The sequence below is a fragment of the Choloepus didactylus genome, chromosome 4 (assembly GCF_015220235.1).
Source record: "Choloepus didactylus isolate mChoDid1 chromosome 4, mChoDid1.pri, whole genome shotgun sequence".
NCBI lineage: Eukaryota > Metazoa > Chordata > Mammalia > Pilosa > Megalonychidae > Choloepus > Choloepus didactylus.
This window is the reverse complement of record NC_051310.1, coordinates 47,322,935-47,340,874: the sequence shown is the minus strand read 5'-3', so window position 1 is coordinate 47,340,874 and position 17,940 is coordinate 47,322,935. Positions and strand designations below refer to the sequence as shown.

At 43.4% G+C, this 17,940-nt stretch overlaps 2 protein-coding genes across 7 annotated transcripts in view; one reads left to right on the top strand and one right to left on the bottom strand.

The window, feature by feature from the left end:
- Window positions 1-17,940, bottom strand: part of ESR2 (estrogen receptor 2) — a 115,493-nt gene that overhangs the window by 6,136 nt on the left and 91,417 nt on the right. The gene's annotated exons all lie outside the window — the stretch shown is intronic.
- The window catches only part of SYNE2 (spectrin repeat containing nuclear envelope protein 2), a 346,465-nt gene that overhangs the window by 325,809 nt on the left and 2,716 nt on the right, over window positions 1-17,940 (top strand). For 4 of the 6 annotated variants that reach the window (XM_037832561.1, XM_037832566.1, XM_037832562.1 and 1 more), the window contains 12 exons: window positions 4,830-5,017; window positions 5,534-5,684; window positions 5,974-6,156; window positions 7,586-7,723; window positions 8,521-8,715; window positions 9,850-10,123; window positions 10,656-10,724; window positions 11,629-11,768; window positions 13,612-13,717; window positions 14,477-14,679; window positions 15,682-15,882; window positions 16,887-17,015. In XM_037832561.1, the coding sequence (XP_037688489.1) occupies window positions 4,830-5,017; window positions 5,534-5,684; window positions 5,974-6,156; window positions 7,586-7,723; window positions 8,521-8,715; window positions 9,850-10,123; window positions 10,656-10,724; window positions 11,629-11,768; window positions 13,612-13,717; window positions 14,477-14,679; window positions 15,682-15,882; window positions 16,887-17,015 (1,977 nt within the window). The remainder of the gene's footprint in view (window positions 1-4,829; window positions 5,018-5,533; window positions 5,685-5,973; window positions 6,157-7,585; window positions 7,724-8,520; window positions 8,716-9,849; window positions 10,124-10,655; window positions 10,725-11,628; window positions 11,769-13,611; window positions 13,718-14,476; window positions 14,680-15,681; window positions 15,883-16,886; window positions 17,016-17,940) is intronic. The other 2 variants (XM_037832565.1, XM_037832563.1) reach the window with 1 other exon arrangement.

The window sequence follows — 17,940 nt, the reverse complement described above, 5'->3', positions numbered from 1 at the left end:
GTTTGTCTTGATTTTTTAAATAGGTAAGTGTATATTATTCTTTCAGTAGCTTTCCTTCACCTCTGTTTTTCTCAACTCTGTGGGCAGATTCTACTTTGATCCCATAAGCAATATGGTTGTCCTCAGGTTCTCAGGCTCGTATCTGTTTTCTTCACATTAAACCTCCACCACTTTCATCCTCACCAAAGCATAGCTATTCCTGACCACCAGCATATCTGGGAGCATTCACCCAGATAGCACAGAGGCTTAAAGACAGAATTGGGGTCTGAATCTTTTTCACTAGATTCAGGGTCAGAAGACTAACCCTTAAGGGTGAATTCTCTTGAGTTCAGGTCAGTCCTTTGAATGGTAATGAATGACATCTAAGGCTACTATACAAGATAGCTGATATTTGGTAGTACTGTTAAGTCTTTTCTCAATGCTATTACAATGACTTTAAATGATGCCAATTCTCTGGTTTTCAAACCAGTCTGATTTAGTAATGCTACAAATTAAAAATACTGTTTCTTTCTACTTGGCCATAGAAATTTGTGTGTCTTTTTCATTGAGATCATCTAAATTTGATCTTTGCTTTGTGGAGAAATACATATAAGTATCCTGGAATTTTAATGCACCTGTAGAAATTTTAATGCCCTTCTTAATGGAGTTATGGCTATGGAACATTATGAGCTTTTTTTAACAAGTGTGATCTTCTAGGATGAATTTCTTGAGCAGTCTCTTAATAGACAGGGCTTAGTGAATAACCACTTACCCTGAGTGTTGAGTTTTTTGGGTAAATAGTATGGCGGCTGGCAATGTTTTTCCTCTTAAAGAATAGCTGGCCAAATTTGGCAGGTGTGTTAACTTTTTATAAATCTGAAGTGGTATAAAACATTAAGTTGCAGAGAATTTATTCCCAAAAGCTTATAATTTGGAGCAACTGCCACCCTCTTGGCCCTATTTGTTGCTGTACTGAATTGCTACATAATTTCAATCTTGCTAAATTTAAAGGTTCCCTCTTTACAGAATTCAGAAGCACCATCATGAAATTCTCGTCCCTTAGGTACCAAAAAAAATTATGGCTTTAGTGTTCAGGATTACCATTTTTATCAAAACGTTAGATGGTGTGTGTATTAGTTTCCCATTGCTACTGATAACAAATTACCACAGATGTAGTGGTTTAAACAAAACAAAATTATTATCTTACAGTTCTGGAGGTCAGAGCCTGGCATAGGTTTCATGGGGCTAAAATAGAGGTGACAATAGGGCTGCATTCCTTTCTGGAGGCTTTAAGAGAATCTGTTTCCTTGCTCCTTCCAGCTTCTAGAAGCCACCCACATTCCTCGGTGCATGGCTCCTTCCTCTCGTGAAAACCAACATTGCATCTCTCTGTGCTTCTTCTGTAGTCACATCTTCCATTGGCTGACTCTTCTTCTTCCCCCTTCTTCCACTTTTAAGGACCCTCATGTTTATATTGTGCGCCCCCCCCCAGATAATCCAGGATAATCTCTATTTTAAGGTCAATGGATTAGCAATCTTAATTCCATCTGCGCCCTTAATCCCCTTTGCCATGTAAACTAATATATTCACAGGTTCAAAGATCAGGATGTGCGCATTTTAGGGAGGGAGGGAATTGTTATTCTGCCTACCATTGATATCCTGAGGGAATTTTTAGTATTTTTGTTAAAAGGAACAAATTACTATGTGTTTATTATACTAAGCCCAGACTTAAATATTCTGTCCAGAATATTGAGAACAAATGTGGCACACAAAAGAATTATCTATGGGCCACTTAAAAAAAAAAAAAGTACCTGTATTTTCATCCTTAAATAATTATAGTAAATTATGTTTGCTTACAAAAGCAAGACCTAAATTTTGGAATCACCTAGTAGTGTCTTCTGCAGTAGAGCTCAGCTGCCAGAAGTGGTTAAAAGCCACGTCCCTTGGATCCTCATAGTATCCCTAGGGACCCACTGGGGGTCAGGTTAGGCTAAGGAACAACCGATAAGAGTCCTTTTTGTTTCTCTTACTTATATGGAGAACTCTTTTAGAGAGTAAATAAGGTCAAATTGATATTCCTACTCAATGTATCATTTTCAGAATGTAAAGAAAGTTGTGTCAACTTGTGACAATTTTAAATCTCAAACCACTTCAGTCTTCAGCATCTCTTTCCTACTTTTCTTTGGTTTCCTGGTTTCTTGTTTGGCATCATGGTTGCTGGGGGGGGGGGGGGGCTGCTATTTTCTGTAATTACTGATAGCCCCCTCTCCAGTGGGCCAACTCAACTTCAGGCCAAACTCCCTAAACCACCCCCCAGTGCCACAGCCCAACCTGCTCACCACCCCAAGCCCTTCCCACAGAGACATCCTCTGGAGCCACCACCAGTGGTTCCCACCCTGCATGATCTGTCACCCTCTTAGCCTTGTTTTCTTCTTTCCCCAATTTATCTTATTTTTCTCAATCCTTTTTAATTCTCATTCTTCCTGGCTGCATTCTCTTCTCTCATTTCATGTCTCTGCCTCTGTCTGTCTCTTCTCCCTCTCTCAATGCTTCCTCCCCTTGAGCTCTTTCCATGCTCTGCTTAGCCAGCTCGGGGGGGATAAATTCGGAATGAACAGGAGCCTGTTTTGAGAACGCTTGGCAAATCTTTTGCATTGTTTTATATTGTTTCTTAAATCTACTTTTCTCTAGATTTGAACAGTTCCTGAAATCTACTATTGGGCAAACTCATACCTCAACATATTCGTGGTGGGATTTTCTCAGTTTGCAAAATGTTATTTGTCTAGCAGCTAAATGTTTTACTTTTTAACGTGTGGTACCCGTCTTTATTTTATATTTTACAAAGTAAATATTTCATAATACAGTATCAGTAGAACCTTGTACACCACAGAAAGTAACTAGTTCATAATACAATAGCAGTAGGAAATTGTACTGTGTGGTGTTTTAGAAGTTAATTTTAGAAATTTTGAAAATGTTTGGACTTGTTTCTTTTACGAAGATAATGATCATCATATAAATTACTATAGAGCTCATTTCTTGCTACCATTCGTCATGGTAATCAGTTTTCTTTAGCCATTTTATTCAATATAAACTTAATAAGTAAATAATGTAGGGTAACTGCAGAGTCTTATTAAAATACATGACATTGATGTTTATCCATAGACTAGACTTTTTACCCTGCTTTTCAACCAGGCTCAACCCAACTGGAAACAGATGATCATGGGCAGTCATTTCAGTTAAAATTGTCAGTGTCACTCCTTTAGCACCAGTATTAGGGCTCCTTTATTTTCATAACGTTAAAAGGTATATTTATTAATATCAGTACATTTTGGAAAGGCCTGTGTTAATTCTGTAAACCAGTAAGGATTCTTAAAACTAGAATTCTTGTTAAATCTTGTTTTCAAAGTTTTTCATCATATGGACTCCAGGAAATCTTCCACCATTGGAGCATTTGAGGCGTTCATCCTGAACTGTGAAGCTTAAAGACATCATCCTGTCACATCTCTCTTCACAGGGTGCCCTGGGACAAACTGGAAAGCACATCATTTTCTTCTGAATATAACTCTGTAGAGCTCATTTTTGACCAGTTAGGATCTGTATTAAGAACTGCCTGGTTTAAAACTCAGAGTATTAGCCCTGTTATCCTGTCCTATCCACAGGAATACAGAAAGATCCAAACTGTGCATTTCATCAGAAGAAAAGAAAAAACAGACTAGTCATACCTAGTAATAGAATTGTGATCTCCAAAATCACTTAAGTATTGATTTGACTTGAAATGAACTTGATGCTACCCTTTTGTAGACTGAGTAAACATTATTTATAAAATAATCCCTCCTGTAAATTGAACTTTGTTGAATCCACAGGACTTTATTGAGTATAGTTAATAGTGGCTTACTTAAAGTATTGTAAATTTTCAGTAACTGTTATATTACCAGATAATTAAATTGGAATGTAAGTTTGCCTTTGCTATTTCACAATGTAATTTGGATACTAAGATTAATAGTGTGGCTTGAGGTCACTTATCACAGTCTCCTCATCTCCTCCCCTCACCACATTTGCCCATGGGGTATAGAAAAAAATATTCTTTGGATGATAACTGCAGATGCCATGTTTATTCCTAAACAGGGTTTCCATTTTTCTTGTGACCATGCATTTTCTCTCCAGGAACAGTGTTCTTGCCAGACCAGGCAACTGCCTTACTGTCACCATTGTAGGACAAGACTCCAGAAACCCTAACTCTCTCCAAGCTGCAGCCTTTGCTGGACCCCATCAGTTGGGGGGTAGGGGAGCCCTCCATGAGAATTATTCCCTTGGGCCCATGGATCCTTAGGGTGGGCTCAAATGTATACACAATTTGATGTGATTCAAGGTTTCTGTGACCCATAAAAGGTTAAGAGCTTCTGTTGCTGAAATTTTCAGTCGTGCCAAAGAGGCTCATCAGTTTGCCAAGGAAGATCTCCCCAAGCCAAGTCTAAGTTGGAGGCCTTTGGGGTCGGGTGATATGGAATAGATCCTATGCATACCCAGAATTTGCAAGACTGTGGGATCTCAGAGTGAGGGTCAGCAGTGCCACTTGTCAGTGCTTAAGGGTACCCACTACCCTTCCCTCCCTCTCATGTAGTTCAACAAATGAATCCCAGTTGTTGCCTGATCTTAGGCTTTGTGTCAGGGGCTCCAATACAACGGGTTGTACAAAGATGAGAAGAATTCAGTCTGTGTTGCTGACTCGAAGGTAGAAATGCACCAAGGACTGTATTTCCCAGATGGGAAGGAGGGAGTAGAGATCCTTTAAACACTAACCCTCCCACCACCACCACCTCAAGGTTTTTCTTACTCTGTTGTATTCATAGGATCTGCAACGAGATATTGAGCAACACAGCGCAGGAGTAGAGTCTGTGTTTAACATCTGTGATGTCCTATTGCACGACTCCGATGCCTGTGCAAACGAGACCGAGTGTGACTCGATACAGCAGACCACCAGAAGCCTAGACCGACGCTGGAGAAACATTTGTGCCATGTCAATGGAGCGGCGGATGAAGTAAGCACCGAGATGCCCCTGAAGGTTTTAAACATGCTCCTGTTAAACTCAGTGCTCCTTTCCCACCTAAATAAGAGGAACTATGTTCTGTTCATGTCACTTAAAAAGGTGCCAGGTATAGGCAGAGAACACTGAGTAGGTGTGACCAGGGCTTATTAAAGGAATGATTCGAGAAAATATAATTAGAGTAATGCTTTTCCCCAACTCCCTTGTATCTTGAGGTGTAACCCGGGCTGGCCACTTTACCTCAGTTTACCCAGCTATAAAGTAGCAGAAGGATGCCCTGTCTCTTGTTTCTTGACTGCTTTAGAAGCATGAGCTCTCAGGTGCTCAGCACCCCCAGAAGGAAGGCACACTGGCCGAGATGCGATGTCCGTGGAAGGGTTGTCGATCTCTTTCACTAAACTATGAGTGCAAGCTTGGGGATGGGAATGGGACTGGTCAAGGGACGAAAAGTAGTGTAACAGTGCATGGTCAGAACAGATGGCTTGCAGTAAATTGCTTTCCTCCCTTCAGAATTGAAGAGACGTGGCGCCTGTGGCAGAAGTTTTTAGATGATTATTCCCGCTTTGAGGACTGGCTCAAGTCAGCAGAGAGGACAGCGGCCTACCCAAATTCCTCAGAGGTGTTGTACACAATTGCCAAAGAGGAGCTGAAGAGGTTTGAGGTAAAAACCCTTCTCCAACCACAGTGCTCCAAGCCTGCGACAGGCACTTCCTCTAAGTGGCCGACACCCCCTCCTGCCATCAGCTGCTAAGACAGCTTTGCAAACCTTGCCAGTTTATGTCAGCTGCTGTGCCATGAACTTGAAAACCTGTACTTTTAACTGGCATCAGAGGAACTGGCAAAGTGACTGCTTTCTTTGGGGCTTAACTCCTTGAGACAGGTCATTTGGGGTCCACTGGGGAATGGGGGGACGTGCTCTGGCACTGACCAGACCCCTCTGTGTGGCGCAGGCGTTTCAGCGGCAGATTCACGAGAGGCTCACTCAGCTGGAGCTCATCAACAAGCAGTACCGGCGGCTGGCCCGGGAGAACCGCACGGACACTGCCAGCAAACTGAAGCAGACAGTGCACGAGGGCAACCAGCGCTGGGACAGCCTCCAGAAGCGGGTCACGGCCGTGCTACGGAGACTCCGAGTAACCTCCTCTGCATGGCCTGGGTTCTTTGTAGATATTCAGGGAGAAGTGATATGCAATAGCAAGGCTGTCACACAAAGCAACAGGGAGAAAGATGTCTTCTATGGCCTAAGCCGTCTTAACATTTTTCTAACACAGCTCTCCCTTTAGTTTAAGCACAAAGCAGCCAGCATTCTTTTTTTTTTCTTAAGGGAGTATTTGCATTTGGGGCTTTTTAGGCAGAGCCTGCTTCTGTGGTTTGTGTTACCAATAGCAAATCCCTGTTTACAACTTCCGTAGCCCTGGTGGTGTGTGCATTAGCCCACAAACTGCCATGGAGGTCTGGGCGCTGCCTTCACAGAGTCTGGGGAAGGTGCCAAATGAGCCTCCAGAAAGAGTCTGCTTTGCCCATCTGTCTTTTTATAGATCCCATCGGTCCTTGCACTGCGACCGATATGGACAAAGCGTATTAACACATTCACCACCTCTGTATTCTAGAGATAGGGGACAGTGGTTATCCTCTGAATTCAGAGCACACTGACTAACCTCAAAGATGGGGGTTGATTTCTAAATATAAATATTCACCTTAGATTTCTGTAATTCAGAATATGTGGTATTTAAACCTTTTGGGAGTCTAGGTATAAACTGACAAGGCTAGTGCAGGAAGGGGCTGTAGAAAGTAAATTTAAAACCTATTTCTCTTCTCAGGGCAGAAGGCTCTTAAAGCCACCCTAGGAAGATGGGAATCTGGGCTTTTAAATTCCTTTTTAAATTTTTTGACCCTCTAAGGAAGAAATTGCCTATCTTTTCTAGTATTCCAGCATACCCCTTGCATTAGTTTCTTTCTCTCCTGCTTCTTTGTTACCAGTAAACCTGCATTTGGCACTGACTGCTACATTTGTCTGAGAATCAGCTGCCCATCTATGAGGTGGTAACCCGAGAGCCATCCAATTAAGGATATAAATCTTCTCTGTGTCTTCTTTTTTTCTGAGGAAGATACTCAGAATCACATCAGCAAAGGCAAATGAGGCACTTGGCCAGGCTCAAGTTTGGGATAAGTACTTTTTTTCCACCTTGAAGATACCAAATCCTTCTGTCTAGCAGGATAGTTTGGAAAAATTACTGACTAGAGAATTATAGAATTTCAAAAGCCAAAAGGACTATAGAGATCATCTTATTAGCATTCCCATACCCTCCCTCATTCGCCAGTGGAGATGAGACTGAGAGAAGTTAGGACTTGTTCAGTATCACACCGCCAGGGCCAGCCCCCACGCTCCTGACCCCCTCTGGCTCTCTGAAAATGCGGCACGTCCCAGGCTCCCGGGTACCAGAGGCAGGTTCTCTCCGAGTACTCTGGATACCCTTTCCTTTTAGCGTACAGCGACCTTGCTGTCTACCTGAACCCTCCTTCCACAGTCCACACAAATGTGAATTTCTTCCCCATTTGCAGCATTTCACCAACCAGAGGGAAGAATTTGAGGGGACCCGGGAGAGCATTCTGGTGTGGCTCACAGAGATGGACCTGCAGCTCACCAACGTGGAGCACTTCTCCGAGAGCGATGCAGATGACAAGATGCGTCAGCTGAACGTAAGGGCTGCTTCCCCAGCACCTCTGCAGAGAGCTGACCAAGTACAGTACTAAATTCACTGGCTATATAGGCCCAGTTCCAGAACTGTTAAAGCAGCTGGGCTCCATCCCAACTGGGTGCGGTTAGATTAACATTTACAAGGACGCTGCTCCTCCCAGTAGAGAGATCCTTGTAACAAAATCCTTTATTCTGTCATTGATAATCAGCCTGAGAGAGAACGCACTTTAGGTTCCGAACAGATGCTGTTTCTCCAATACTTGAGGTTGAGTGGAGCATGTTGGATGTAACAGGAGGGAAGTCTCTTAACAACCTGGGGCCAAGAACAGATATCTTCTGCTCTCCCACTTCCCAAATATTTGTCTTACAGTTTAATCTCACTATAATTGGTTAGATTTTAGAAGAGGTTGAGGAATGGAAATTTGCCTTTCCTAAACAGTATGAGCCAATGAGCTCACCATGGGAAATTATCTGTTTCTACCAACAAATAAGGCAAGTTCTTGCCCTCTGACCCAAATAAACAGTAAATGTCCATCCATGTCCGACTTTTAGAATTATTTAACTGGAAAAGTCAGTGCCCAGAAGGAGGAGGAAAAAATGTGCACAAACGTTTTTAAATAATTGAATCTTCATTTTCACAAGTTAAAAATTGATAAAACTAAAGTAAATGAAGGAATAAAACAATAATAATATTTTGATTCCTTTTTTCCCCCTATGGCCTTGTAAAAAAAAAAAGACACTGGTTCCACAGGGATAATTTCTTTTTTTTGATGTCTTTTCTTTCTCATACTCTAAATAGGGTTTCCAACAGGAAATTACATTAAATACCAACAAGATTGATCAGCTCATAGTTTTTGGGGAGCAGCTAATTCAGAAGAGTGAGCCCCTGGACGCCGTGCTGATTGAAGACGAGCTGGAGGAGCTCCACCGCTACTGTCAGGAGGTGTTCGGCAGGGTGTCCCGCTTCCACCAGCGGCTGACCTCCCACGCTCCGGTGAGGGGGCACCACCACCGAGGGCTCCTGGCCCCTCGGACTTCACATGTGACTGAATTCTTAAAGAATTGGGAAACGTGTCTTATAATGGTAACTGATTCACTTCATGGTGAAAACACACAAAAAAAGACTATGTTGAAAAATTCTACTTCCATTTTTTTTCATACCTAGCCATAGGCATCCCCACCACAATGGCTTAGTCTCCCATTACCCAGTGGAAATGATGGCACATCTGAAAGGCCTTATTTCTCCCATCGGTTTCCAGTGTACTCCGCAGAGCAGAGCTTTCCTGGCACTTCTCAGTACCCCTAGAATAAATTGATGGCTGTTCTGGTTTTACTTATAGTAGTAGTTTGGAAGGTACATGTCTTTTCCTTTGCTCAACGTCTGGGAACATTTAATATTTGTGCCTTTCTGGTGCTTTGTTCTCACCTTTGAAATGCCAAAAGTGCCTGCTTTTGAAAGCAATTTTGACAGAGGGGCCTTTTGGGAAGTTCAGGTGGCGTTAAGGCCATTATTCCAAGTCTGCTATTCTGGTGTACCCAAAGCTTTATTTAATGACTGACCATTAACCAGCAAGACTGGCCACTTTTTCTTTTTTTGTGGCCCCAGCTGGCCAACTTCAAATGTGGTTATTCTTAATCAGACTTAGACTCAGGAATTATTCTATAATTCCCTCATTTTTAAATGAGGCAGTTTACAGTCATTTTTTTCAGACTGACAGAGGTATTACAACACAAGAAGATCACAGAAACTGAACAGTAAGATAGGAAGAAATGAAAGAATGTGGCGCATATGGTCCTTTAAGTTGCAAATCTTATCCAGAGCACTCTGTCTTTTTAATATCCTGGGTCTTGGTTTTCTGCCATTCGACCAGGAATGTTAGCCTCCATTTCCTTAAGAAAGAAAATTAAAAGCTTTGCTTAGGAGCTGGAGCTTTAGGAAAATGCATATTCTAGGTCCCACCCCAGATCGTCCCAGGTGGAATGGCCAGAGGCAGGACCCCATAGTGTGACCCTTTTAAAGCTGCCTTAGAAATAAGGAAGGCAGCCACTGTAGGGAGCTGCTAATGTTGCCTACAAATGAAATAGCCTAAGATTTGGCTAATTTTTAAATTTGGATGCTCCCATTTAGGGCTTGGAAGAGGCCTCTGAGAACGAAGCAGACATGGAAGACTCCAGAGAGATGCAGAGTGACTCTTGGCGTAAAAAAGGAGAGAGCGAGGAGCCCTCGTCTCCCCAGTCCCTTTGCCATCTAGTGCCCCCTGCCCCAGCGCACGAGCGGTCTGGCTGCGAGACCCCCGTCAGTGTGGACTCCATCCCTCTGGAGTGGGATCACACTGGTGACGTGGGGGGCTCCTCCTCTCACGAGGAAGATGAGGAGGGCCCATATTACAGTGCGCTGTCAGGTAATGGCCTTGACCTTGACCCGTTTGTCTGTATTTCCAGCACCTTAGCAACACGGCCAACTCTCAGAGTTCCAGAGCCCACCCTCCAGCTTACGTCTGATCCAGACTTCCAGACTTGCTGGGGCTTCGTGTGTTCTGCCCTGGCTGCCTCTCAACTGTCCCCTGAGAGTGGGCTCACTCCTATCCCAGGCAGAATGAAACGGAAGTCATATTTAGACACTAAGGCTATTCACTCACTACTGGCTCTGACTATTTGGCAGAGACGCGTGAGTGAACTTTCCAGTTGGCTCTTTCACGGTATCCATAGATTGGGCGCTTCCATTCTTCTCCAATTCAAATTCCCCACCATCACTGCTTCGGACGATCAGAAGTTGGAGGAATAAATTCTTATTTTTGAAATCTCTTTAAGAACAAGGTAATGGGTAGTGAGCATTCTCCTTCCAACTGACAATGTTTCTACTGTTTTAACTTAATATTTGGGCATTAATCTCCATGCTCCTCTGGTGAGGAAAACGACATTATTCTTTTTCAGATGTAGAAATCCCTGAAAATCCTGAGGCATATCTTAAAATGACCACAAAAACTTTGAAAGCGTCTTCTGGTAGGCCCCTGCCCGTGCATGTGTCTCAACACGGCAGCGCCCCATGGCTCATGCTGCGTCCTAAACCTCGCTCCCATGTCCTGTCTGGCTCCGCCTTCTGTGGACACCATGCGCCTCGGTCCTCGTGTCATGGTGTATTTACACTGCTGTACTCACACATGCCCGCGTGCTCGTTTCACACCCGCACAAACCAGAGTGGTCCCGATGCCATCCCTCTCCTCCCCCGCAGGCCTGTGCAGAAGGGAATCTTTCATGGTGCCTTTTTTAATGTTTATTTTTTTCTCCATCCAACTGAAGTCCTTTCGCATGAACCAAGCTTTCTTCATGGTGGCTTGGTTTGGAATGATTTCCTTGCTTATGGTGATTTCCTGGGAGGGTGGGCGGTGGGGATAGAGCTACTGTTGCATTTGCAGTAGGACATGCAGCCTTCCTTCCTTGATTTGTAGCACTAATCGTTATTCCCTTCCCATCCCCATCTGCAGTGATGGGGTAAAGCCACGAGCAGCCCTTTGGTTCCCAAGTCCATCTTGATGTGCACTCTTCCCTCACACCTGAGAGGCTCCTGTCCTGGGCCCTCAGACCCTACCTTGCAGCCCATTATCACCACCACTAGAAACCGTAGCTCAAAACACACATATCCTACCACAAATCATATGTTTGTTGTGCTCCATTATGAACCCATCTAGTGAAGGCACAATGTGTCAGTTGCATGACTCTCATTTCATTCCCTTTGGGGACATACTGACTTTTTTGCAAATGTGCATGCTTTGCAAGGAAAGCTGCAGAACTCATTTTTATACTATAACCTGATACCACATTACCCATGACCTTTTCTGTGTAACTAAACATGAGTCCTTTGGTTAAAGAGAATGGGTGGTCACTTTCTATTTTTTTTTTTTTTCAGGTAAATCAATCTCCGATGGCCACTCATGGCATGTTCCTGATAGTCCTACCTGTCCCCAGCATCACTACAAACAAATGGAAGGGGATAGGAATATACCACCCATCCCCCCAGATTCCAGCACCCCTTATAAACCAGCCTATGTAAGTCTTGACCCCACTGAGTGTATAACCCAAGTGCATGAGTGACAAAGAAAATAAAGAGGGAGAGATTTGAGATTTTGGTGTATACTGCATGTGGTCACTCCCGAGGCAGATATTTTGAGTTGGTTTTCTCATGGTGACAATATCTGGACTGAGCTGTTCATACTGTCTGGGCTGGCCTAAGAAGCCCTGGCAAAACTGACTAGATTCAGAGAGAGATTTCTGGTGAAAACCATCTTTGTGTGTGCTAGCATGATACAACAGCAATTACCGTTGAGTCCGTCATCCATGCTAATGGTGGAGAAGTAAAGTGCTGGTTTTCCTGAACTCCTCCTGAGTGCCCAGATCTTTGTTATATTTATCTTTTGATCACATGTTCTATTAAAAAGTTTGACTTTATATTCAGAAAGATTTGACATTGTGCTGTGGTAGACGTGGGTTTGATTCCTAGTCTTACCAAATAATTGCTTTGGGGCCTGAAGCACTTTGCCTGATCTCTACAAGCCTTGACTTCTTCAACTGGGGATAAACCAATAATTGTTGTTAGGATTAATGTGTTCAAAGGTACAAACAAGGCCCTCGGAAGTGGTCATTATTATGACGTTTATCATGATCATCATCATCATTATTACTATATATGATGTGTTGGTGTTGTTTTTAACAGTGAGTGTTCCTTCTTAGTTATGTTTTCCTCAGGCACTGTGAGTCCTTTGGCATGCTCTGGCTAGGCAGCCAGTGGGTGGAAGCCAGCCTTGGATTTAATGGCCACACAGGTCATTCACAGTACACAGCATTAATGACAAGAAAGTTGAAATTAAAATGTCTCTTGCATTTTTAGTGCCATCTTTTAGAGAAACAAAAAGCAATGAAGCGTCACTAGATTAGTCCTCAAATTGTCCTCTGTGTCTAGGAGGGAATATTGCTAAATGACTGGAGAAGATTCTGCTACATCATTTGTTAATAAGTTGTCCATGCTCAATTCAGAAACTCTTCCTCTTGCTTAACAATCGAGGTGTCATTTTTACTCTATCCCCTCTGTGGTCTGGCATGGACCCAACAGTCTGGAGGAACAGACCCCAACACCTGACCTTGGCTTCACATCCAGGGCCCATAAGGTTTGGCTTTTCCCAGCCATTACACTTGTGTTCCTCACCTGGCTTGTTTCAAAAGCTCCAACCCTTTTATTATGTCTGAAACCAAGCATGTCACCACAGATCTGAAGGGTTTTTATTTTTTCCATTCCACACAAATAGGCCTCATGGACACAGTCCAAAAAAAAACCATGGCTTTTCTAAAAAGGATGCATTTATTTTTGTAAAGGCCTGGGATAATAGCCCAATCTGCTCTGTGATAACAGAAGAGTCAATATATGCAGTGAAAGATAAACACTTGGTGATGAATGACCCCAGGAGGTTGGATTTGTCCTCCGTGTATTTCCAGTACCTGATTATAGTAATGCCAACCACCTCTACATAGTGACTGGAAGGAATAACTAAAATTTTGTGAAACACTGTGAAAATATAAAAGTGCTAAACACAATAACAGTCTGGTAAGCTCAATGATTGCTTTAACGTTTTTGCATGGTTCATTTGAGAGGTTTTAGGAAGCATGCGAGTTAAAATGGGCCATTTTATTCCCATGATAGACATCCCATTTGCTTCCCACATTGTGGGCCTTGTGCCCAGGCTTTATTTCTACCATTGGCTCTTCTTGCTTATAAATGCTACCCATACACTAGATGCCTCTGTATTACTAGCAAGTTACCCATCGAAGGAGGTACCAGGTAATTTCTGACAACCTTTAAAATGTACAGATAGTAACTTTAAAAATTGACTTGTTCTAGATAAAGCTGCTATTACCTCCAGGCACTGATGGTGGCAAAGAAGGCCCAGGAGTCTTGAATGGCAGCCCACAGCAGGAAGACAAGGAATTAACAGGGCAGCAGTCAGGTACAGTTCAAAGCAATCATTGAGATGTGGAGTATGGTTTTAGGTTAGTTGGGCATTTCATTTTGGTTGCTGTTCAACAGAACATTAGGAATTGACCTACTACATAATTCACAGAAACTTGCATGAATTTACTCTGCTGTAGCTGATGTTGCTTGAGAATTGGCTGGCCTGTGTTTATATTTATGAACTAATTCGTTGGCTGTTTACTTTACTTTCAAAACTGTACATTTAACAAAACAAGTTTCATACGATGGAGTGTGAGTCTTCAATGATTTCAATTATATATAAAGATCAGACATGCAGATGAAGACCAGAGAGCCGTGTTAGGTGTCGCCTCATTTGACCAGTTCAATGATTATAAAATAAGTGATAATTCCACTAAGGAATACCCATTAAAACTAAAATAAAGCTGGTAGCATTGACCTGATTATTCACAGACCAAAGGAGAAAATGTCTTTAAAACAGCATGAACTGAAATGCTGAACTTTTGACCAGAGCACATATTGGCAACATGTTGGGTTTCCTTCCCCACCGCCCCCACTTCACTGCAGCCTTGTGGGAGTGTAGTGACACAGGCCTTGAACCGGACCAGGGGAAAAGGTCCTATTTCTTATTAGGGGGGAAGAGATAACTCCCACATCCTGACCCTCCCACAAGCAGCATCCCCTATAGGTTTTCATCACCCCAGCCCCTAATTAGCTGGGCACAGAGAAATTTGTTTGCGTTATTGCTTTTTTAATTGGCAACTTTTTATTCCAGGTGCCTTTGACAGATGGGAGCAGATTCAAGCACAAGAACTTCACAGTAAACTTAAAATAAAACAAAACTTGCAGCAGCTGAACTCCTATATCTGTGATATCACCACTTGGCTGGAAAAAACTGAAGCAGAACTAGAAATGTTAAAGATGGCAAAGCCTCCCTCCAGTATCCAGGAAATGGAGCTCAGAGTGAAGAGACTGAAGGTGAGTTAGAGGTATGGAGGAAAGAGGAAATCAGAATGTGCATGTGAGTGTATTGCTCTACCAGCTGAATGTATCAAAATCTTATTTCACCTTGCAAATGATCAGTATGTTCCATTTTACTTTTGTGACTGGCAGTGACATGGAGCACATTTTTATTTCAATATGGAAGGGCATCTACAGATGAAACCACAGCTACACTGGAAAGATGTGGCTCAGATCACTGGTTCTGGAAATATCTGGCTTCACCTCTTATGGAGGTTCCAGTGGTGACTGGCAGACAACTTTTGCCTTTATACTGACCTAAAACCACCCTTCCAAATGTGTGAGATGGTCCCAGCCAAGATAGGTGGTGGAGGATCTTGGAAGGGTAGGGGGTGAGGAGGACCACCCCCCTACTGATAAAGTCTGTAGCCCTGATCTGGTTACCCTATTGTGCAGTTAGAATTTGTCACCCAATCATCAGCCCCCGTCCCCTTGAGACTAGCCCAGGGAGCAAAGGAATGGCAGTTTGAGCCCTGCATTTTGGGAGCTCTTGAGAGTAGCCAGGGCAGTAGTGTTGGGGTATCCAGACACTCTTCATATTTTTACTTTTATTTTACTTGGTACATTAATGTTTCAGAAGTTACCGTTCATCCTGAGGAGTAACATTTGATTTGTGTGATATTGGGGGTATATGCAGGATATACTACATATATTTTTATCTGGAAGGCTTTTAATCTGTCCCAGAAATTTTATTAAGCCAATCAGAGAGCAGAGGCTCTGGAGGTCAGCAGGGCCTCTTGATGCCTCTGCTTGCCGGTTAGCTGGCCGGTTGAGTTCGCTGACGTTATCAGGCGGCTCCCTCACCTGATGCTTTCCAGCCAGTCACAGGCGAGGCTGCTCTTGTTTCTGTGGCCACAGCTCAGAGAAGCACTTGGAAGATCTGTCCCCTGCCGAGGTTTGAAATGAACCCCGCATCCCTATTTCCAGAGTGCCTAACCTGAACTTTTCCCTCTGCTGTAGGAGATATTAAAAGCCTTTGACGCCTACAAAGCTTCAGTGGTCTCTGTCAACGTGAGCAGCAAGGAATTTCTACAGTCTGGGGGCACTGAATCCGAGGAGCTCCAAAATAGACTCCGCCAGCTGAGCCTGCACTGGGACACCGCACAGGGCAGTGTGGACAGCTGGAGACAGGGCTTGCAGCAGTCGCTCATGCAGTGCCAGGTATGCTGACTCGGCATCAGGCACCCAGAGCCGGGGCCCAAGGCCAGTGCCCCGGAGCTGCCAGGCTCTTGGGGCCCGTGTCAGTGGGAGAAGCAGATATTGTTATTGTCATCAGGCTGCTTTGGCTCAGTCCAATGTGGCTTGTGTTAAGAAATGTGTGTGCTCTACTGATTGCTTCCAGAGAAAGACCTGATGCTCTGTTGCACAGCCCAGGCCCATGCCCTCTCCCAGAGTTAGGGTACCAGCTAAGCCTCCATTAGACTGAAAATACCTCAGCATTGCCCTGTCTGTGTTCCTCAGCCAGGAAGGCTGTATCACAAAGTGATAAAGTGATAAAGAGATCTGGCTCCTCCAACAGAAGTAGCAGTTTAACCCTGCTCTACAGCTTAGTAGCTGTGTGACTTGGGGCAAATCATTGAACCTTCTAGACCTCAGGTTTCTCATCTGAAAAGTGGGAATTCATTTTATTACCTTCTTCAAAGGGTTGTTTTTAGGAGTAAATGTGAAATAGTGCAGGTAATCATGGCCCAGCACACCCAGAAAATGCTTAAGGCACATGAGCTCTGCACTTGTGCCTGACTCCAACTCCACCTTAGGGACCATGAGCCCACCAGCAAGCCCATGTGCAGCCCCGTCTCTGGGCCACATGTCCTGGTGGGTTCCAGTCTCCCTTAGCCATTGAATCCAGCAGATTAATTCAGTGATTTGTGTGGTCTTCATATATAAATTAATTTGGGGCATTCTGAATCCCCACCTTTCTGTTAGCTCTTTTCACTTTGCAAAATTCACCATGCCTCATGGGACTGTGCCAAATGTACTGTCCTTCCCTGCTTTCCCTTTTCCTTGTTTGGGGGCCTTGACATTTAATTGTGGCCCTTTTTAATCCCTGGGTGTGACAAGAAGAGCAGGTGACTATGATGAATTGAAAACAGCAAGCTTCCAGCACACTTTCTGTCATAAGTCTAAGAAAGGGCAGTGCTATCACGTGTGTTGTTTTTTCCAAGGATTTCCACCAGTTGAGCCAAAGTCTGCTACTGTGGTTAGCAAGCGCGGAGAACCGGAGGCAGAAGGCTCATGTTGCTGACCCAAAGGCAGAGCCCAAGGTTGTCCTGGAGTGTCAGAAAGAACTAATGGTAAGTGTCCTCCTAAAGGGATCAGCATCAGAGTTCTTAGATAACCTAGTCTCCTCTTTCTGTGAACAAAAATGCCAGTGAAGTTTGTCTTGGACTTGGTCAGAAGCAGCCCTCGTGAGTTTAGCCCACACATCCCATTTGGCTTCTACTGACCATCCCTTTGTAGTTCTGAAGCAGAGTAACTTGCAAGGATGAAGAGCCATAGCTCAGAGTAGAAAGTCTTCAAAACCCTCAGGAGATGGGGACAGTTCTGAAGCAGAGTAACTTGCAAGGATGAAGAGCCATAGCTCAGAGTAGAAAGTCTTCAAAACCCTCAGGAGATGGGGACATAAGCCTTTAGCAATATGCTGGGAAACTTAACGAAAAGGACTTAAAATTGATCAACAAAGTATAACATGAAACTCTCAGTAGTTTAACAAACCATTTGAATAGAAGTGTTTTTTTCCCTTGCGAATACTGCTAATTTAGGGGGAACTAGGGTGCTCCTTTGTTCTGTAACCATAACAACTATATAAGTTTTCTATATCCATTATAGAAAAGTCTGACTTCTTGGAGGGTGGCTGTGTTTTCATGTGTATTTCAGTAGCAAACCAAGATGAGACCTAAATATTCCCACTTGCTCTCAAGATGACATTTTTACCCACAACTGTGTTTGTGGTTTGATTTTAATAATAATCAAAGATATATATGTTGTTTAAAATACATATTTTTGTACTGAAGTCTTCGTGAAGCTCCACTCCCTAGAGCCTTACTGTCCAATAGAACTTTTTGTGATAATGGAAATGTTGTGTATCTGCACTTTCGAATATGGTAGCCACTAGCTGAATGTAACTGAGAAACTCAGTTTTTAATTTTAATTAATTTACATTTAAATAGCCATGTGTCTAGTGGCTTGCATATTGGACAGCAAGCAAGATATCCACCC